This window comes from Mastigoproctus giganteus, chromosome 1, assembly GCF_048544385.1.
Source record: "Mastigoproctus giganteus isolate SK-2022 chromosome 1, ASM4854438v1, whole genome shotgun sequence".
In the NCBI taxonomy this organism is placed as follows: Eukaryota; Metazoa; Arthropoda; class Arachnida; order Uropygi; family Thelyphonidae; genus Mastigoproctus; species Mastigoproctus giganteus.
In genome coordinates, this window is record NC_143575.1 from 261,854,269 (window position 1) to 261,877,592 (window position 23,324).

Consider the following 23,324-nt stretch of genomic DNA (forward strand, 5'->3'; position numbering starts at 1 on the left):
TATCCCAGCAGAGCATTGCCCAAAGCACGACACTGGCTTGTTTTCATCCCACAGTGCATCCAGGTGCCATCACTTCCCCAAGTAAACGACACACACGCGTCCCTGGCCGTCCACATGGTGCAAAAGGAAACATGATTTATCAGACCAGATGATTCTTCCAATCACTCAAGGTCCAGTTTCGATGCTTGCGTGCCCATTGTAGGTGCTATCGCCAGTGAAACGTGGTTACCATGGGAAATAGGAACAGCCTGCGGCTAAGCAGGGTCGATGTACTGTATGTGTTGTGATACATTACTCCCGTCACCAGCGAGTTGCACCAGTCACCCTTCTGTTGCCACGTACCATCCGGGAGAGCCTTCGATCACCTCAAGCATCAATGAGCCATGGTCGTCCAACACCTCACCGGCGGTTCATGGGTTCCCCCACTCGGACCATTTCCGGTAGGTACTAACCATGGCTGACTGTGAGCATCCCACCAGCCGAGCCATTTTGGATATGATCTGACCCAGTCAAATGGCCATTACAATTTGGTCCTTGTCAAACTTGCTTAAGTCTGCTGCCTTTCCCACCTGAATATCAGCAGTAACACTGATTAACGGAGCTCAGTATCAGGTGTTTTTTTAGTGTCCCAACTTGCACACACCGCAGTTCACCTGCACTTGCTTCAATTTGCATAACGACTTGCCGATCATGTTTTGGCTCATTGGTTTATACCATAGGTTTCTGTGTCACCTGATAATTTATATATTCATCCCATGCATTTTTATCCTCTGCCGAGTCTCAGTTCATCTGACATCCATTTAGGCCTAAACCTTGAACAATATTTCTTAGTTGGTATGAAAAGCCTAATAGTGTCCAAGATTACTTCCCATTTAGAATTTGCTATTGGTAACATCAGTTGGTCCCACTGTATAGAACTTAAACTGTCCGAGACCACTGTAGTCACCTTTACAAAAGCAAAAACCCTTCCCTTTACCCCTGATGGTAGTTACATCTAACTAAATCCCACATCTTTACACTGTGATCACTGCCACCTAGTGGTTCCTTTATCTGTAAATTCTTAATGCATGAATAATCACTCCTGATAATCAGATCAGGAGTGTTACTCCCTCTGATTACCTCTCTAACTTGCTGCTGTAGAATACAATCATCCAATAAATCCACAAAAGCCTTGCTAGTCAATATCTGGGAAGTTAAAATCCTCCGTTATAAGACACTCTGCTTTACTGGCCCACTCTATTTCTCTATATAATTGTTCATTGTACTCATCAGTCATTAGGCCTATAACAAACCCCTACCCTCATTTTTGCTATCCCAGTGCTTATGTCATACCAAACTGACTCAACATTGTAATGTCCATCTATGTCTTCAAATAGTAGCTCCAAGTAACTACTTCAAATAGTAACTCACCAAGTTTCAATGTCTGTTTTTAATTTCAGGTCCTGAAGCCAAGCAGTTGTGTGAATGAGAAAAAAATGGACTCATGCCAAAGGCAGTTTATGAGGATATGGTTACAACATTGGGGAGGATGCCCCTTCCTATTCTGTGGTTAAGAAGTGGACAGAATTTAAATGAGGAAGAGCTTGGAAGATACTGTAGAAGACATGCAATGTTCTTCACTCCAGAAGCTAACAGTGTGTATGATCTGGTGATGAGTGATTGACAGTTTGGTACATTGCCAGCATTTTGGGCCTCATCTGAACATCACATGATAACAGAGAACTTCTGTTATCATGTGATGAAAAGAAAAAGACGATAAAGGTGTCAACACAACGGGTCCAACAGCAGATCAAAAACACAAGAGTGCAAGTGAACAGGCATTTGGAGGGAATGGTGTGATTTTTTTTTGGCTGATGCTGCATAAGCTCATACATTTGCTTTCTTGCATCACATGCCACTACTACTACTACTATTTACATTATTTTCAAGCAGATCCAGCAAACTTCCTTGCAAGGTTTTGTGAATATGGACAAGACATGGATCTGTTACTTTCAGTCAGAGAGTCAATGGAGCAGTCCAATCAGATAAAGCCAAGTCAATTGTTTCTGCTGGCAAAGTGATGACATCAGGTTTTTGGGGTACTGATGGAGTGTTTCTAGTTGATTACTTGTAAAAAGGCCAGAGGGACATATACAGACATTAAGTGGCATTTGTGTGAAAACATCAAAGACAAATGCCAAGCAAAAGTCTTGTTCCATCAAGACAATGTGCCTGCTCACAAGTCTGTCGTTGCCATGACCACACTGCATGCGTGCAGCTTTGATATCTTGGACTATCTCACATATTCACCAGATCTAGCACCATTGGACTTTAGCCTATTTTCTAACAATAGATGGCTGGTATAGATTTTCCCACCGGCAGTGATGTCATTGATGAATTCCTGGAGACCCGAAAGAAAATTTATCATTTGACAGTTTTGATTGCAACATCGGTGGCAAAAGTGTATTGGCTCCATACGGGTCTATGTTTAAAAGTAACATCTTACAGACTCGTCCAATGAATCCTTCATACTGAGACCACAAACTTTCAAATATCCTTAGTTTATTTTAAAAAAAAATTTTTTTTTTTGATTGGTGTAGCAAAAATGCAGAGGTTCTTTTCGTGTAGCTAGTACTGTGATTAATACTGATAACTGTAAGCAATTTGCACTATTGACCAACCAGAGGCCAGTAATGCAAATTCATCAAGGAATCTGTTTGTCAGGTTACCACAAATATCTTCTTATAAATGATCTGCAAAGGTTAGAATACTTTATAGAAAATGCTGGTGCTTGGTCAAGTATTTTGATCGTCTGGGGAAGAAGGGCTTCCTACCCTCCACTAATATTATTCAAGGACTAGCCCCCTTCAAGCCTTGGCAGCCTAGAAAGTGGGCTGCCAAGGCACTTATACATTACATGTAATAATTATTTTATGTGAATAAATGATCAAAACACACGCACACTCTAACAACCAGTACAATTCAGTAAACTCATTAACTACCTGAATCCATTTCTGAAAAATCAATTTGCACTATCTCTGAGCAGGAAAGGTCAACAATGAAAAGCAGTTTAGTTTTATTTTGGCCCAATGGTGGAATTTGAGTGTATTCCAAAACAATTATTTGTTGTGTATTTCCATTTATGTTTGAATTATTTTAACAACCCATATTATGCCTTTCACATAAGGGTCATTCCATGTCAAGTGGCCTAGGGGTCCCTGCTCAACCATCTTCAATTTTGTTGAAACTAGGTGTGGATGTTTAAACTTGTATTATGCTGAATAAATCACATTTTCAAAGTTTTAAATGTTACTGCTGCACAACAGAGAATGCAAAAATTTTTGTGTCCAGGCTCAAAAGCCTTCACATTTTTTTACAATGTGGCCTAAAACTGGCAAAAAATGTAAGCAAGACTTTTGAAAGTCATAACTGAAGTAAAAATTTTTGGTACCTTCTCCTTTGGACATTCCACTTACCAACTGCATGAATTCAGCCTAAAAATATCAGCTCTTATACTTGTTTTCTGGCTGAGATATTTTCCTTCAAAGATTGAAAGTCAAATTTGACCTATCTTTAGGAAAAAATATCTTATGTGGGACACCTTTCAATTTTCTTGGTTTTGCCACCACTGAAAAGAGCATAGTTTCAGCTACAAGGATCATGGTTTATCTGTTTTGTGTCTTTGCACTTAAGGCCTTAAAATTAAGCCTAAACATCAAGTAGTTTTATGTACTGTATTGTTATTTTGTGAGATCTTTTTTGTTACAGAACACCTCCATAATTCTGCCAAATGTTTAGAATAATCTAGAAATAGAGTATATTCTAGAAGAATACCCAAGAATTATAGAACATTCTACAATTCTGGAATGTTCTAGAATTCCAAAAAAAAAAAAAAACCCCCAACCTAAAGAACATTCTAGAATCATACAAAAAAAAAAAAAAAAAAAAAAAAAGTATAAATAGCTGATATTTGAACTATGCTGTTATTAATGTGTTTTATCTTCATGATGAACAGTTTGTTTATTTTGATCCTTTATTTTTTATTGTTTGATTGTAATAAAATTAATTAAATTTTCATTGCTTGCAGAAACATCCAGTTATTTTAGTCAGCACGAAAGCCACGGAATCAGAAGATTTTGTTGGAGATAAGCTGGACTCATGCAACATCAGTCATATGGATAATTCAAAATGTCATGTGCTATCCTATACAAGCAAAACTGGGTTAAAATTATTTAAATAATTTGAATTTGAAGAACAGCTGATAGATCAACACTGTGGATTAAAACTGGGTGAAGAAGACAATTTGTCTATATCATGAAGCTTTACTTTTGACAAAATTTGAATTTTTGCAGCGTTCATGTTGCAGTAATTTCCAGAAGAAAAATCATATGGTGAAAAAAAGTTTACAACCAATTAATTTGTCAATGGCAGACTACCTGAATGACCTAAAAAAGGTAGACATAAAACCAGGCCAAAGCTGTGCCAATTATGCCGAAAAGCAGCAACAGGAACATTAAATTCAACTGGATCAGACCATGATGACAAAATGAGTGTGACTGAAAACTTGAACACAAGTTTGATGGCTATTAGTATTTCTCCTCTGAAATTTCAACGAATGGCTAAGAGAGATTAACAAGGCTATGCCAAAAGGAAGGCAAGTCAAGTACAAGATGTAATTGCCAGTAAAATTGCATCTACTGGTGGTTTGGATCCAAATGACATCATGGAGCCAAGTGCAAATAACCAGTGTGGAAATTGCTAAGATTACAATGAGCTGCTGAAAGAATTGAAAGAAAAGTTGATGGTATCAAGTCATTTAAAAATACTTCAACTATTAACACCAGCTCCAGTTAGTTGGTTCATAAAGTTTAGTGTCTGAGAAAGAATGGACAAGAAAACTAAAAGCAGAAGGAATCGTGGCCATACATGGAAAAAAGCTTTCTGAGCAAGTAAAGCAAAGGTGAGAATATTTTGAAGATGATGAATTTAGTCGGATATGCCCTGGAAAGAAAGATTACATTTCCATTAGAAATGCAGAAGGAATAAAAATGCAAATGCAACTACTACTCAGCAACTTGAAGGAAATGTTTATAACTATTGAGGTAGAAATGGATCTGACATTGGATTTTCTAAATTTTGTGAACTTTGATTCAAGTGGTGTGTCACAGCTGGTGCATCAGGAACACATTCTATATGTGTATGCACAATCCATCAAAATGTCAAGTTAATGCTAGCAGCAAATCCCGTTGAATATGATTACAAGATTCTCATTGGTAAACAGTCTGATTTGGAGTCAAAAGATTGTATGCTTCATCAGTGTGAAAAATGTCCAAGAATAGATTAATTAAAAAAGTTTCTAGAGAATATTTTTGAAAACAACGAACCAGAAGATATTACTGAATTCAAGTAATAGATACACACTGACAGATACACTGGACACAGCAATTAACAACAGAAAATTTTATTGAAGAGTTGAGTACAAAGATATTTAACCTTTCCTGTCATCATTACATTGCTAAACATCAAAGCTACCATTTGAAGTCAACAAAGGAAAGCCTAATGACAGGAGAACTGGTCACCTTGATGGAGTTTACAGAAAATTATTCATTTGTTGTGCAAGATGCTGTTCAAGGATTCCACTGGGAGAATAGCCAGGCTACATTGCATCCATTTGTCATTTATTACAAGGATGTTGAACTTCAGAATATAAGTTTCTGCATAATCAATGACTGCCTTCGACATGACACAATTGCAGTGCATGTTTCTCTAACCAACTTAATTGAATATTTGAAGAGTTTCATGACAGAAATCGGGCACATTTACTACTTCAGCGATGGTTCTGCAGCTCAATATAAGAATTTTATTAACTTGTGTCATCATCAGAAGGATTTTGATAACAATGCTGAATGCAATTTCTTTGGCACTAGCCATGGCAAGTCAACATGTGATGGAATTGGTGGAACAATAAAACGATTGGCAGCAGGTGCAAATCTCCAATCGAAAACCAAATCCCGACACCAAGAAACATTTTTGAATTTTGTGACAAGCATGTGACTGGAATAAAATTCTGTTTTGTTTCTAAAGAGGAAATGGAGCAAGTAAGGCCATTTCAAGAGAAAATATTCATAGACAGTCATACTATTGCTAGAACAAGAGAAAATCATCACTTCATTCCCACTGATTCAAGACAGATTAGTGTTTGCAGAGTATCAAATGACACACCATCATTTGTAGCTCATGTAGATCAGACTAGTGAAACGAATATTCAATCTGTGCCAATTGTCAATTTACAACCTGGCCAATACATTGCCTGTATTTATGACAATAACTGGTGGATTGGAAATATTTTCAAAATTTTATTTGAAGAACACAATGCATTGGTAAATTTCATGCATCCTTATGGAGCAGCTCACTCATTTCACTGGCCTGCTGGATTCCTGAACAACAAATTATTGCCAATCTTCCAGCTCCAAAAACAACAACAATGGGACAACAATACAGCTTGCCTGAAGTAGACTAACTATCTTCTCATTAAAATTCCAGTCCATTACAAAGCAATGATTCAATATCTTCACACTCACTTGCTTATTTCAAATTGTATTATGTTTTAAATAAATTTTGTTGCAGTTATAACTTCTTTCAAGCTTGGAAACCAATAGAACATCATCTTTATGCTTTGAATCCTGAATAAAGACCACTTTTCAGGCTTGGGAACTTGCACTAAAGAAACCCATGCAATTTCTTTTCTTGCCATTTGCACCCAAATTGTAAAAAATAGATTTTTTGTGCATTGGCAATATATCCTTTCTTCTTAAACCAAAGGGCAGAGTAATTTGCAGAAAATTTTCACTTTTGTAAATGCAATAGTTCTGTCCTTATTGAGATGTGAAACTTCACTATCAAATAAGTATGCAAATATTATATGGAAAATTTAAAATGTTTATTTAAATCCATTTTTTAGGAGTTAAGTAGCAAGACAAAACTGAAAAACCATGATTCTTGTTGTTTAAAACCTGCTCTTTGCAAGAGAATTGAAGGTGTCCCACATTAAGATATTTGCCCCTAAAGAGAGATCAAATTTTGAGTCTATCTTTGAAGGAAAATATCTCAGCCAGCAAACAAGTATAACAGCTCATATTTAGTTAGGCTGAATTCATGCAGATGTTAAATGGAATGCCCAAAGGCTTTTATTTCAAAGTTATGACTTTCAAAAGTCTTGCTTAAATTTGTCTTGACAAATTTTTGGTGATAGTTTTAGACTGCACTGTAAAAAATGTGAAGGTTTTTGAGCACCTGGATACCAAAAGTTAACTAGGTATACCAAGTTTCAGAGCACTACCTCTAAACTACCTCTCAATATATAAATAAGAGATAAATTGAGGAAAGACAGTTGTAGGATAGATGTGCAGAAGTTTGCCTTTAGCCAGTGGGTAGTTGATTGGTGGAACAGACTTCCATCTTTTGTTGTGGAAGTTGATAGCATAAATAAATTTAAGGCTGAGCTGGACAGGTACTTGGAACGAACGGAGGGGTGAAATGGGAGCGGGTTTTTTTTTGGCTGATGCTGCATAAGCTTGCTTTCTTGCATCGTATGCCTCTACTAATGCTAATGTTGTTCAACAGTAACACTTAACTTTGAAAATTTTTTGTGATTTGCTCTGTGTAACACAAGTGACCTCCACAAAAAAGGTGCTGGTGCCTCAAGCATACTATATTTTTAACTGAGTTTTTGCACACCTTTGGAAACCTGTTTAAACAGCTACACCAAGTTTCAATAAAATTGAAGATGGTCAAGCAGGGACCATCTTCAAAATTAGGCCACTTGACATGGAATCGCCCATAACACATTAGCAGTGATTTTGTTTCAAATCTGTCAATCATGGTGGTGGAGCATATTTTTATAATTATCTAACACAACAGCATCAAAATTTGAAATCAAATCAATTACTTGAAGAAAATTTCCTTTATTTTTATATCTTAGTGTCAAAATTCATTGAGAACTTCTAAATGACAAAGCACTGTCATGAAAAAAATTTTTATAATATCAAACTTTCTTTGTTATCCTTGGATACTCATAACAGGAAAAGTTTATTTATATCCAATTCCCGAGTAGAATAATTCTTAATTACTGTTTGGATATCTTTATGTCTATATTTTTCAGGCCGCTCACCTCCATCATCCAATTTGTTTTATTTATTTAATATTCAATGCTATTCTTACACATTCTCCCCATCCAAATCATTTCAGTTTTCTTTTTTCCCCCCTATTTTTTCTTTTCCTTCATTCAACTTTGTCATACAACAAAAATATCTAATTCATATTAATCCAGCCTTCAAAGGAATCCTCATTCTGGCATTATGCAGCAAATGTTGCTTTCTTTTGTCTTGACATGGTTTCCATATTCCTTGGCTATTCCATCTTTTATCTACACTGCTAGCAGTTCTGCACTTCCAGTCAATACAAACCACTGAACAATTAAGGCACGTTGACATTGTAACTCAGATGATTTTTGTTGTCAGACCAGTGTAATCTCCCATAAACCATTACTTCACGGGTCATTCTTTTGTTCTGATTTAGGATATATTTATTTTAAGTGGCCTCAATATAGGAAGAGAAAAAAAAAAGAGGAGAGGGTCTGAAAAATGAACCAAAATACTTTTGAAAAATTTATGATTTGGTGCACTGTTCAGCACGTCTGAACTGGAGTTCCATGCTATGGGTTAAGAAAAGCATTATGACCTCCCCACAATATTATCTTATATCTGTCTTGGGAGGAAGAAAAATGATCACACTTGTAGTATATTATCCAAGCAACTGTATAAAGAGGTTCAGTATATCAAAGCTATATATCTACGAGAAACACTATTTGCATTTTAAAAAGTAAGGTTTCAAATGGTGAGCATACAATACCAGAAAAGGTTTCACTTTTCTAAATACAGGATAGTGTTTCTCATAAATATAACTACCAAAATATCTATGTTATTTCTTTTCATACATATACAATTTGTTTATAAAACTAGAGTGCGTAGCACACGCTTCTTGATTAGACCGGGGTTCGAGCCCGTCACCACCAAATACGGAGGATGCAGAAAGGTCAGGGAATGACCACCGCATATCCCGGAGCAATATGGCCCTAGTTGCTAATGCTCCTAAAAACCAAACAAACAAACACTTTATAAAACTTGATAAATAATACTTTTTGTATTGAAGGTAATTTCTGTTAATCTTTTTTGAATATTTTATTTGCAGGTGTTTACCATAAATTCTCATTAAAACGCTATACACTTTTATTTTATTATTGTACCCTAGTTCAGGTGAGGTAGGAGAGAAATAAATCTGCAATAAGCAGTCTCAGATATGTAGACATTTAGTTTTGGTTTTATCAATTTGTATTCTAAAGAAATACAGACTTCAAGAAAACGAGTTATCAAAAGGAAATAACATAAAGGAGGTAGGGATGTTAGTTGATAAAATAAATTTAATTTGAGTTAACTGAAATTCAAGTTGGAGCCGGAATTATCATTTATGCATTATCAAAGGGTGAAGAAAACTGTTTATTCAATGAGACACTTGACATGCTACTTCTGAGCACAAAAATATTCATAAAATTGAAAATAATGAATGTTTCATTACAACTATGTAAAAAGAAAAGTATTTATTTCTTAGTTTCAAAATATGTACAAAGTATAGTCTGACTTGTGATTTACAGGAACCAAACTATAAAAATTTACCAATGAAATGTGTGATCTTTTCACACAAAGGTTATTTTTGTTCGAGTCTGGTTAACTTGCCACACATTTAGTTCTTCGTATTCTTCAATAGCTTCGTCAATCTGATCTGGTTTGTAGCCTTTTGAAGTGCACCGTTCCATAACATCAGCCATCTTAATAGTTTTACTATCAGCCTCGGTCATCATATCTCTTATGACAGCAAAAATCTGGTCAGTAACAGTCTGCACTCTATTAAAGAAAAAAAAAAAAAAAAAAAAATTAAGATAAATGCAAATAGGGGGGGGGGAATCAAAAGAGGGAAAAAACTATGATCAGATTTAATGATGTTTCTAGATAAGAGCAGCTTGGAGTGGTCTAAACTACCAGCATTTTCAAAAATGCTGGTAGTCAATGTAACTGTAATCTTCAGTAACTTTCAGAGGCACTAGCCCAGAACAGGTAAACTGCAGTTCATGTTTTAGAAGCACAGCTTTTGAATGATCAAGGGAAAAATAGTACTCTGGGCATTTCAAACACTCCAGACCGCTGCTTACCACCCCATTTTGGAGTAAGCGCTTGAAAAGCTTCCCCTCTCCAGGATTCAAGTTAATTATCAAGATAAAAAGCTGTCCCCAACCACCACGGTTACAAATCTGGCTGTTCTGCCAGATTTGAAACCATACTGGTTGGAGACACACTTCTCCAACTGCGCAGGAGAAGGGAGGACTAGAACTGAAAATAGGTCCTTAGCATCTTTATTAATTTTAAGAGTGTTCGACACTGTTTGGTGGCCTAGTGTCATCAGGTGGTCTAGACAGGATGGCTGCTCTCAGGGACTGGAGCCACCTTATGCTTAACCTGAGACAACTTCTGCAGTGCTATCTTCCAGTTCTTCAGAGGCCTTGAGCTTTTTTACTGCACCTACTATTCTCCCTGCTCCAGATTACCCACCAGCTGAAAGCAAACTTCCACACAACTATCCTGGAACTGCCCCTCCTCAATTTGAATTTATGTTCCTCTCATGTGTGCAGACTGAGCAAAAGGAAGACTCTCACCAAAAGTGAGCTTGCTCAATTCATTCAGTCTTAAACACATCGAATCAGATCACCTCACAGGCACCTAGTCTCTATGAAATGCAACTTGCAGAACTGAAGCCATTCTTGATAAGACCATCCATTTGTTCCTCTCACCAATCTTCCTGCCCTTCTCTGCACCTGTTCCAGCAGATCTACCCCCTTCCTAAAATGAGGCCTCCAGACCTGTATGCAGCACTCAAGATTTGGCCTAACAACTGCTTTGTACAATGGAATAATCACTTTTCGTGATATAACTGTGCACCGTGGTGCTACAAAAATATTTAAGATCCATATACAGAAAGAGCACTATCCAATAAATCGCAAGGCATGATGAAAAAGCAGTCTACAAACTCATCAAGACAAAGGAATTGATTCAAAAATTTAGTTTAAGAGTACAGTAAAGAACATAAATATGGTGTTATAAGGACAGCACTACAGGAATACAAGTAATCATGGCTATTTACTTAAGTTTAATTTAAATTTATTTTATAAAATTTTAATCTAACTAAATTAACCAATTTTAAAAATTATTTAAATTTCTAAAATTAATCTTTACCAGATGTTTACCAATAGCTGTTGACTAATTCATGTTTTTTTATGCATATAAGAACTAAAGTTTAAATATTAAGAGTAAAAAATGTGTAATCATAATAACACTTATGTAAAAAAAGTCACCATGGTTTACCACTTCTGCTGTCTTTACAACACTGAAAAAGCAGTACACGAAACAGCTGAGAATAATTAGAAATTCTTTAAAAAATTAAAGGCAGATAACACTCCAACACAGGATTCACTACTTTAGAGAATTTTATACTGTGAAGTTACAGATTTTTGAGAGAGTTGACAGCAAAGGTGAAATTAACGTTATTAATACCAGCTGCTAGAAGGAACTGTCACTTCATGGTCTAGTTCTTTCACTGCATTCACAGAAAAGAATCAGAACCATCAAATGCTCTTCAACTCTCCCCAACTTGAAAATGGTCTCATTCAAACCCACACATCCATGTTGTATTATTATTATGATGCCATTTCCTATGAAAAAACGATACTGGTGAAAGCATTGGCCTGCAAAAGGGGCTATTAAAATATTTAACATTTCAGCATCAATAATGCCATATCACAGAATCACTAAGCTTTATTCCCAGTTAGTTTGAATTTTTTGCCTTTCATAAAATGTGTTTCTGAAATCTCCACCTGCTTTAGAGAAATACAAAATACAGATGGAAAACTAGTAATCCCAGGATCCAGCAATTTCCAGTGTTTGGATAATAAACAAGCACAAACTGTCAGACATCATTTATGTTTAGGTAAGCAGAGAAAGTTCTCAAAGCTTGCTCAGTCAACAGCATTGAGAGCCCACTTTTTGCCAATTTATTGGTCTACATGATTAACTTATTATTTATTAATTTCATCCAATTTTTTTCCTAACAAAAATATGCGGCATATAGGAATAAAAATCAGTCACATATAGATATAGAATTAGTGAAAAATAGGTGGCACCAAGTGCCAATGGAGCAGGTTACCAATGAATTCTCTATTTACTTCTGCTTGAATATTTACAAAAGTTCATATTGGTTATCAGACCATTAAATTCAATATAGAATTTTATCTACTCACAGAAATGTATTTTTATTTTCCTCCTTAGGTGTACAAACAAAAACAATGCAGGTTTATTTCCATGCTGTTTTTTTTTTTTTTTTTGTAGTTGTTTGGCGCATAGGCTTCTGTGGCCATAATGCACCTCCCGAGGTTTTTGCAGTACTTTGATCCAAGCCCGAGGCGGGAATCGAACCCGCGACCTTTGGGTTGCCAGGCAGGCACTTTACCCACCCGGCTAGCCTGGTCGGCTATTTCCATGCTGTAAATCATTAGACTTATAGCACAATTAAAGAGGTTCAGTTCTTCAAGGGTTGAAGAGCTACTACTAGAGAGAGCAGCAGTGTTTATTTTATTTCTATTTCATTATTTTTTTTTAAACCAAAAAACTTTCTTATCTCGGGGTGATCTGCACTGGCTTTAGAAATAAATTTGGTAATATAAAAGCATTTCGTGTTTTGCTTCAGCAGACTTTCTATTTTGAAATTTGTAAGATAATAGTGTTTATTAATGGTAGTCTAAAGTTTGCTTGGTGCTAAATACAGAATGCACTTGTTTGTACATTGAAATTACAGTGGAGAAATGCAAATTGTCAAATGGACTTTCAGAAGAATTAAATTAAATATTATTTAACTGAATAAAATCATAAGAAAACCTGTTTGCCACCCAGCATACTATTCAGAGGACAATTTTTGCGCTACCTGAGTGACTGTCCAGATTTTAGCAATATCCGTTTTACCGCTTTTAACCATCTGACTGAGCCGTATACACTCAGTCAGATTTTATCCAACAATGACAATGTGTCTGTTTTTAGCTTTTTGACTTCAGTAAACCTTTTTAGTCACATTTAAAAAATCTTATTATTATAGTTACTTGTTTACTGATATTTATCTTTTAGTTTATACTTGTTTTCATACCTTGACTTAGTGACCTAAATCATTAGGCCACTGAAAATTTTACTTTTTATGACCAGGTTTTGGCGCATTATAGCCTTAGTCACTAATGCGCCAATAAAACCCAAGCAACAACAACAGCTACCTGAGTGAAGTGGGAATCTGAATCTTAAAATTTGTTTTTTGGAATATCCAAAAGTTTTAACATAACTCTTGACCCATGGAGTTAATATTTAAGTTTAGCCTTTCTTTGAAACTAAAGTACGCTACACAAAAAATATCTACAAGCAAAATATCCACAAGAGTGAAATTTTTAAATGAAGGAAATAAAATGACCTCACCTTGTAGTAAATTCAGAGTGTTGATTGAGAGAATCCTTGGACATTTCTAAAAGTCTCATAGCTTCATTAACATCTTCTTTTTCAACAACTTCTGTCAGTCTTAATCGAGCCTGCAATGTTAGCCATTTTATTTCATTTGTCAAAAAAAGAAGGAAAAAAAAAAAAAAAAAGGGAGTTAAGTTTCAATAATTAGATGAAACTGCATGCACATGGAATACCATTTTGCAGACTCAGCAGCAACTTGTTAAAATGAATTGTCTTCAGATTTTATTCATCTATTCCACTTTTAATGCAAAAAAAAAAAAAAAAAAACACCACATCACACATACACAAATTTAAAACAAATAAATCTATACTTTAAATGCAGAAGGAGCACACTGAGAATGGGAATTGTCAGTATAACCATATTCATCCTTGAATTAAAGCTAACTGTCAGTACTGCAGCAAAATAAAAACTGGCGTGAAATGAAGGAAATAAAATTATTTAATGACCTATTTAATAAAAAGATTTTTATATGTATAAAGATCCTTTATTGCCAACCAAGATGGTTAGGGCAACATTTTGATATAGACAAACTAGAGGAATTTACATTTGGGCAAAATCAGTGCACTGAGATACCAAAACACAGGATAAGAAATGCATATAAAGTTAAAGCCCAAAGCTGCTCAAAGATTTCCCCCCCCATAATCAGATACTGTCCATTTGTAAGAGCTGCTGAGGAACAAAAAAAAAGTCTGAATTTTCATTTGATATTCATTATAGAAACAACTGTTGAATGTGGAATCAAATCTGCTGATCTTCAACAGAGAATACTGGTGAATGAGCAGTGCTCCAGGTGAGAACTCAGATGGAACGCTGGATAAAATTCAAAGTGTTTAAAAAGCCAGTGCAAACCAAGACAGAGACATGTACCAAACAGTTCATCCTGTAGAAAAAAAAAAAAGGGGTGTAATCATGACCTTCTTGTAGTTTTGGTATCTAGTGTACAAGAGAGATAGGCCCATCTCTAAATTTAACAGGAAATAATCAATGGGCATTACAGGTTGTGGAGTGGATTTTGTCATAAAGGCCAGATGAAAGAAGCACATAAAAAGAATGTGTATGGCAAAAAATTTCAGGGTAGTCTAAGGGATTAAGGTATTCTTGTTTTATGAGGCGGTCTCCAGGGTTTCCCCTATGTACTGCAGTAGCGCCTGAAAAGCAAACATGCCAAAGCCGGCAAGTGTGAATAAGTGTTGGTGTGTAAAGATTGTGTGTGTTATGTTGAATGCCTGTGACTGACAACTTCGCAGCCAGAAGGCAGTGAACACCTGGTTCGCTGCCCCAACTCCCATCCTATGCTACGTGGAGGCGTGCCAGGGACCACTAACAGGTAAAGACTCTTAGTGGATAACAAATCTTGTTATCCCAATAAATAAAGAAAAATGAAAAGGAAGGAATAGCACGAGAAATAGGGGTAAAGGAATGGATGGGAAAGAGAAGGAATGCAAGGGGGATGAAGAAATAGGCATCCCCAGAAGAGGAAGAATGCAAGAGATTAAAGAGTAAAGAATATAAGACCCTAGTGGACAAAGCTTACACAGTTCGGCAAGGCCACACAGCCAAATAAAAGTAAAACTAATATACACATTATTTACAAAGTCAACAATTTAACATTTTTCTCAACTAGAGAAGAATAGGCAAATCACTATTTACACCAATAAATAAATACTAAATTTGGTTATCAAAAAGTCTAAGGGATTAGGAATCAGAGCTAGATCACACTAAATGTGTATGCAAAATGGAGAAACAGTTTAGAGCAGCAGACAGAAAACAGTAATTAGTATAGCAGTACTCCTAGAAATTGACCTCACTGACTGGGGGGGGGGAGAGGAATACCAACAGGGTGAAGGGTAATATTCAGTTTTGGATAGATTTACTTGAAGATCAAAAGAAGCATGTAACGCAGAAATGAAGTCTTGTTCCATGAATGAATTAGTAACGGCCGCATGGTGCAAGAAAGCCTATGGCTTATGCTGCACCAGCCAAAAAAAAAAAAAAAAAATCCGAACAAAACAATGATAAAAACAAAAAATAAATAAAATAAATAACTAAATAATAATAATTAATAAATAAAAAAAAATATATATAAATAAAATAAAATATAAATAAAAAGGAAATTAAATCTATCATCCTATGCGCTACCCTTACCCGAAGGTACTATCCAGATGACCTTTGAATTTCCCCAAACTGTCGGCCTCTACCACCCATGAAGGCAACTTATTCCAGTAATTTATAACTCGCTGGCTAAAATAAAACTTCCTGCAGTCCAATCTAAACATTTCCCCCCGTAACTTGAATTTATGTCCCCTAGTTCTAGCATCATTTATAATCTTGAAAATTTTGTCCTCATTCATTTTACTGATGCCTCTCAGAGCCTTAAACACCTCAATCAAATCTCCTCTAAGGTGTCTAGTTTCCAAACTCTGCAACCCACATATTCGAAGTCTTTCTTCATAAGGACGCCCTTTTGCCGATCTCACCAGGCGAGTTACCCTTCTTTGCACCCTTTCAAGAAGGTCGATGTCTTTCTTTAGGTGCGGTCTCCATACTTGAACACAGTATTCCAAGTGTGGTCTAACATAAGCCTTATATAATGGGATTATCACGTCCCTATCTCTACTTGCAAAAGTTCGATAGATCATCGATAGGACACCATGGGCCTTCCTTGCAACCTGTTTACAATGCTCAGAGAATTTCATGTCTGACCGTATCGTAACACCCAAGTCCCTTTCCTCCAGTACTGGGTTTAGTTGAACTCCACCAAGTGAATAAGTTTTTTTGGGATTACTGTTTCCCAGGTGTAATACCTTACACTTTGTTGGATTAAAGCACAGCTGCCATTTTTCTGACCATTCTTGAAGTCTATCTAGGTCTCTCTGAAGAAGCTCAGCTTGACAGTGATCATTAACTACTCTACCAATTTTAACATCATCTGCAAATTTAGACATCACGCCCTCTATCCCTTCATCAATGTCGTTTATGAAAATTAAAAACAACAGTGGTCCTAATACTGATCCTTGGGGAACCCCACTTCTTACATCAACCCAATCTGAGGAATAGCCATTTATCACAACCCTCTGCCTCCTGCCCTGAAGCCATCCTTCTATCCATCTAAGGATTTTCCCAGTGATTCCAACCTGTTCCAGCTTATAAAGCAACCACTCATGTGGGACTGAGTCAAAAGCTTTGCTGAAATCTAAATAAACAATGTCGAAATTATTCCCTAAATCCAGCTCGTGAGTGACCCTTTCGAAATAGCGAACCAGATTTGTTAAACATGATTTTCCCTTTACAAAACCATGCTGAGTATCCTTGAGAATTTCAATTCGATCCAAATGATCCTGAATTCCACCCTTGATCATTGCCTCCATGATTTTCCCTACTACTGAAGTCAGACTGACAGGTCGATAATTTCCAACTTCACTTTTAGAGCCACCCTTATGTATGGGAGATACATTTGCACTTTTCCAATCCAAGGGAATCTCCCCAGAGTCTAGTGATGCTCGCATAATTAGCCTCAATGGTTCAATGCACTCGCTTGCCGCCTCTCTTAAGATTATAGGGTATATTCCATCAACTCCAGGAGCCTTACTGGTCTGTAGGCTCGAAAGTTTTTTCATTAAATAATCTTGCGAAATTTCAATATCATTAATTACATATTTTTTAACTTCGCTCCCACAATTTCCCATTGCCACAAAAGGCTTTTCATTTGTAAATATCGATGCAAAATAACTGTTGAGTTCATCTGCAACGGCAGCTGGTGTATTTATTACTATCCCCTTTCCCTTACGTAAAGGTCCGATCTGGTTTGTCCTGCTCTTCTTGGCATTTATATATGTGAAGAATTCTTTATCCCCCCTCTTTGCTCTGTTTGCTAGTGATTTCTCATAAACTGCCTTCGCCTGTCGAACCTTTTCTGTGGCTCTATTATAGATCACCTTGTAGCTGTTATAGGCTTCAGTACTTTTTATTGCTCTGTAATCTTTCCATGCCACCTTTTTCTGCTCAAGTAATGTGGCAACTTCACTATTCATCCAACTTGGAACCCTTCTCGTGGAGTATTTTTTTAATGGTATATACGCATTCAAGGCATCTGTGATTAATGTTTTAAAAGCATACCACTGTTCAAATGTATTCATTCTCTGCGCGATATCTACCCAGTTAATAGAGGCCATGTAGTACCTTAAGGCATCGTAATTTCCTTTTCTGAAATTAAAACCCATTCCTTTGCCTTTTACTTCTGCTACCTCTCTCGTCATCATCCACCGTAGAACTCCGTGATCACTTCCTGCTATTGGTTCCTCTACTGTCAGCCCTGTTATGTCATCTGATTCATGTGTGATGATGAGGTCTAGGATATTCTTTTCTCTAGTACTTTCCCTGACATGTTGATACAAATAACAGGTGCGGGTGCTTTGGTTAGCCTTGGAAAGAAGTAAAGCCATGATGATATCATTGGGATAAAATTGAAATTGTGAGCGACTATAAGTATAAAGAGGGCAAAGAAGAATAAGGATAAAAGGGTTCCCACCCTGAGGTAGATCCTGGCTAGTCTGATACACTCAGGCGGAGGATTTGTAGGAGAAAATTATCTGCCAAGAAAGCAGTTTTTGTTGCAATCTCAAAGTTCCCTACCATTAACATCCAGGCACTGCCCCACTCCCTCTGTTGATAGTTAGTCATATCTTACCCAAGCATGGAGATGAGATGCAACTATAAATGTTTGCAGGGCCTTCAAGGAGACAGTAGTACAATTGTGACTGCAAGATGCTGCAATCGCTGGAGATAAGACTTCCAGCATGGGATGATAATAGGATGCCACATAAGCAAATCAGTCTGCAAGTGATATTTCAATGACACTGAAATTTGCCAGGTCAAAATTGGTGATGGATGTAATCTGAATGGAAGCAGACTGAAGCTGAACCAGTCATGAAATGACCCAGAAAACTTTTGAAGCTGATAGAATGCACCAGGAAAGTCCTGCAAATAATTGTCTGCTCAGAACACATCAGCAACAGTACAGTGCACAGAATGATGCATGATATGAATTACCAAGGTCGTGCAGCCACCCATAAACCCAAAACCACTCTAATTCCAGACACTGTCTAACTTGGTGTAAAGTCTGCCATTCATGAACTATAGACTAATGAAAGCTGTGCTTTGGAGTGAAAAGCACAATACATGGTCTACCAGTCTGATGGTTGTGCCAGATGCCTGTAGAAAGCAACCTGCCAGATGGTATCATCCCAACACTGAAGTTTAGTGGAGGCAGCATAATGGTTCCACTAAAGGTTTTGTTTCTTTAAACAAAACCACAAATTCTGAGGTATATCTAGATGTCCTGGACAACAATATATTACTATTTTAGCAGCACCCCTCTCTCTCTCTCTCTCTCTCTCTAGAATTATTTATTATTTTTGGCTGGTGCAACATAAGCCTCAGGTTTCCGTGCACCATATGGCTAATAATAACATTCATAAATGCAACTTACTGCTGAGTACTAGCATGAGATCAAAGAATTTGGGTTTGTGGGAACAGATAAATTATTTGAAAAATTTTACTGTATTTTTGATTAATTAACATATTAAATTGTGTATAACAAATAGTTTATAGTCTCAGGCACGTTCGTTAGCTTATTTTTAAATTTAGATAGTGATTTTGTAAATGACTTATTATTCGTACCACTACTGTATCACCAATTTGGTGTGAATATTGTAACATGTAGTTCAGTGGAATAGTAGTCTAATTGTGATATATAAGTAGCTCGAAGTTTCTAATCACTTATTGGGTGTTTTTTTTTTTTTTTTGTTTGTTTGTTTTCAGCTAAGAAATTTTACTCGATAGCACAAGGTATATAATGTAAAATTTGATAGCATAATAGGTATAACTGCATTTAGGAATCTATTAGCATAGTGTAGTATTGTCAATTAAGTGACTAATTTTATTAATTTTCATTGTTGATTAATTAAATTGTATTTAAACAGAAATCATGCCCCAGATTAGAGCAGCAAAGCAATGGGCACAAAGTAACAGGAATGCTGTGGATCAGAGTACAACTGAAGGAGCGATTCTGCTATGAATCACAGCCTAACAAAATGTGAAACTTGTACAACATTTGCCGATCTTTCTGGAATAGGACATGATACAGCCGAAGGGGATGTCTTTGTGTGTGTGTGTTCAGTGCAGAGAGTGTGAAGAAATTAGGTGCCAACTTAGCATTCTGATGGGTATTTATGAGAATTTGAAGAGTAGGGTAGATGCCCATGAAGGAAGTAAAATTGAGAACCCAGCAAGCTCTCAGCTGCCCAAGTCAATGCCAGAGCTCACACTTGTGCATCAGACAACACAGCGGAAATTTTCAAGGCAGAATGCACTGGTCCCAAAAGAGGCAATTATTGTTGGTGACTCTTGTCAGGAAACAGGAAATAAGTTGTGCAAGAAGGATAGATGCAATAGGACCAGTGTATATCTGCCGAGAAAAAGAAGATGACATTGTAGAGCAGATATCATCTTTTAAGGGAACAAAAGGTGATATTGTTGTACATGTTGGCTAATGATATTAGAGTAACTGAGGACTTACTTAACAAGTACAGGGCAATGCTGGGAAAAAGTTGCAAGTTAGGACTGAATTTGAAAGTCTGCAATTCTGCCCAGACAGGAGAGAGTACACGTTGAGAGCTTTATCAATCAATTTGGTCCTGTAGAGAATGTACAATGCTAGTGGGGTAGAAAATTTCAGTTAAATTGGAGTGCAAGAATATTGCCAATACTATTGAGACAGTGACAGGCAGAAAACTGCTACCCTGTGGGGGTGGGGGGAATACGCAGAGTAATACATTAAATAGAGGTGCAGGCAGAGCTGTTGGGGATTTCAGGCCCTGCTGTGGACCATCATGGAAACAGCGAATGCATGGGCTGTGTAAGAGTAACAACATGTGCATGTACACTTAATGCAAGGAGCACTGTAACACTAAATAAATTTGATGTATTTGAAGTACTGATTAAGTCATCAAATGCAGATATTGTAGGGATAGAGGAGACATGGTGTCACTCAGACATAAGTGATGCTAAATTTGAATATGGGGGTTACAATATGTACAGGAAGAACAGACAAGACATTAGGGATGGGGGGGTTATGCTCTTAGTTAAGAAGCATATTAAATCTAAGGCAGTGTATCCAGTCAACATGGATGACCAGTGCAATGTTGAGTCAGTCTGATGTGATATAAGCACTGGGAAAAGAAAACAGAATAGGAGTGTGTTATAGGCCTAATGACTGTAATGAGTAATACCAAACAGCCATACAGAGAAATAGAGTGGGCCAGTAAATCATAACGTCTTATAATCAGGGATTTTAACCTTCCAGACTTTTCCCCCAGAATTTGTGGGTTTATCACACACACTAGCAAGACTTTTGTAGATTTCTCGGATAACTTTTCTATAGCAGCAGCACGTTAGAAAGGCAACAAGAGGAAGAAATACTCTATATTTGGTTATCAGCAGTGATTATACAAGCATTAAGAATCTGCAGGTAAAAGACCCACTGGGTGGCATCGATCACAGTGCACTAATATGGAATTTAATTAAAGATATAACAACTGTCAAGAGTAAAGGGAAAGGCTTTTGCAAGGATTACTACAGTGGTCCCAGACAGTTTTTAAATTCTATGCAGTGGGACCAACTGATGATGTTACCAACAGCAAATTCTAAATGGGAAACATTCAGGGAAGTTATCAAAGAAGCTACTAGGTTTTTCATACCAAAGAAGAAATACTTGTTCAAAGATTAGACCTAAGTGGATGCCAGATGAACTACTGAGACACGTGGCAGAAGAAAAGTCCATAGGATGCATATAAATTATCAAGCGATACAGAAGCCTATGGTAGACACACTACCCTACCATCAATATTCGGACACTCCTTCATAGATGGGGAAACAGGTCCTATGCATGCAGCATGTCACAGAACCTGCTATAAATATGCGCACTGGGCTTTGAACAGACAATTGCAAAAGTGAGCATGCAAGATGACATGTTCAACGGAATTGATCACCTCAACAAATGCTAGATGCTGATTAACATAGTGTAAGAAGTGTGAATCCTGGACTGTAGAGCAGTGGAAAACAGTCCTATGGACAGACAGGTTGAGGTTTGCACTCTACCAGTTTGATGGCTGTTCCTGGGTGTGGTGAATGCCAGGGAAACAGTTCTTTCCTGATTGTATCCTCACAATAATGAAGTTTGGTGGAGGTAGTGTCATGGTATGGGGCTCCTTTCATGGTTTGGCTTGGGCCCATTAGTCATTATAGACAAAACCATGAATGCTGTGCAATACCAGGACAACCTGGACAACCATGCACTTCCAACTTTATGGCAATAGTTCGGGGAAGGCCCATACCTGCATCAGCAAGACAATGCGCCATGCCATACTGCTCACTTCGTAACAAAGTGGTTTCAGGACATGGGCGTGGAAAAGTTGGATTGGCCAGCCCAGAGTGTTGATCTGAACCCTATCGAGCATCTTTGGGATGTATTGGGTTGTCGGGTACGTGCACGCCGAGCTCGCCCAAAGAAAAAGGCCGAACTGGTGGCTGCGTTAAAGGCCGAGTGGAGGAACATATCACCTGACATTTATACAGTAAAAGGTGGTTGAGAATATGGCGCAAAGATTGAAGGCCATCATAAAAGCAAAAGATTTAGGCACAAAATATTAAATGACACAAAATCTCTTTTTTTGTCTAAAGGCAGGTGTCCAGATATTAATGGTAGGGCAGTGTATAACTTAGTCTGTAATCAAATCACAAAGGAGGAAAGCTAAGGCAGATTATGATAAGTCTCTGGCAAAGAATGCCAAAAAAGCAGCAAAGACTTCTATGCATATATTAACAGTAGAAGAAAGGGATTCAATCACACTGGGCCACTTGTTGACCCTGCTTAGGTTGCTGACAAACTGAATAGATATTTTGCATCTACATTCACACATGAGAAATTTTTTTACGGGAGATGTCAGAAGTTTGCACTTCTGACATCTCCCGTAATCAGGCTTAATGTCAAACCCCAATGGGAAGCTAAATGACTTAGTGATAACTGAAAGGAAAGTGGAAGATAAATTGTTGGAACTGAACTTGGGGTGGATGGGACATATCCAATCATATTAAGGGAGGCAGCAAAGTGAGCAAACCCTTTGCTATAATTATGAGTGCATCCCTGGATTCAGGAGAGGTCCCTATAGATTGTAGATGTGTGAATGTATCCCCAATTCATAACGGAGGGTAAGGAGAGGGGAATCAAAAGGTGACATGAGTAATTACAGACCTGTCATCTTAACATCTGTTCTAGGGAAAATAATGGAGTTACAGGTTAAAGAAGTAATGCAGAACTATCTGGACATGAATGCAATTATACTGCAGTCAAAGCATGGATTTAAGGGGCGGTCTTGTCTAACCAATCTGATAGGTTATTGCGATACAGTAACTAGGGATGCAAAAATAATTTTGATATATACTTGGATTTCAGGAAGGCTTTTGATACTGTTGCAAATAAGACTGCTATTTAAACCGAAGCAAAGTGGCATTAAGGGCAAGTTACTAAAGCGTTTAGGGCATAAGCCTCAAGCTATGGGAGAGTCTAGACTATGTATAAATATAGTGCAAGCGCATCAGAAATACATAGCTATATCTGAATAAAT

General features: G+C 37.1%; 1 protein-coding gene across 2 annotated transcripts in view; it reads right to left on the reverse strand.

Moving 5' to 3' along the window:
* Positions 1–9,730: 9,730 nt before the first annotated feature.
* The window catches only part of Mcm7 (minichromosome maintenance 7), a 92,997-nt gene continuing 79,403 nt past the window's right edge, over positions 9,731–23,324 (reverse strand). The window contains exons 14-15 of one of the 2 annotated variants that reach the window (XM_090385978.1): positions 13,596–13,705; positions 9,731–9,938 (exon numbers count right to left, since the gene is read on the reverse strand). In XM_090385978.1, the coding sequence (XP_090242104.1) occupies positions 9,731–9,938; positions 13,596–13,705 (318 nt within the window). The remainder of the gene's footprint in view (positions 9,939–13,595; positions 13,706–23,324) is intronic. The other variant, XM_090385988.1, reaches the window with a different exon arrangement.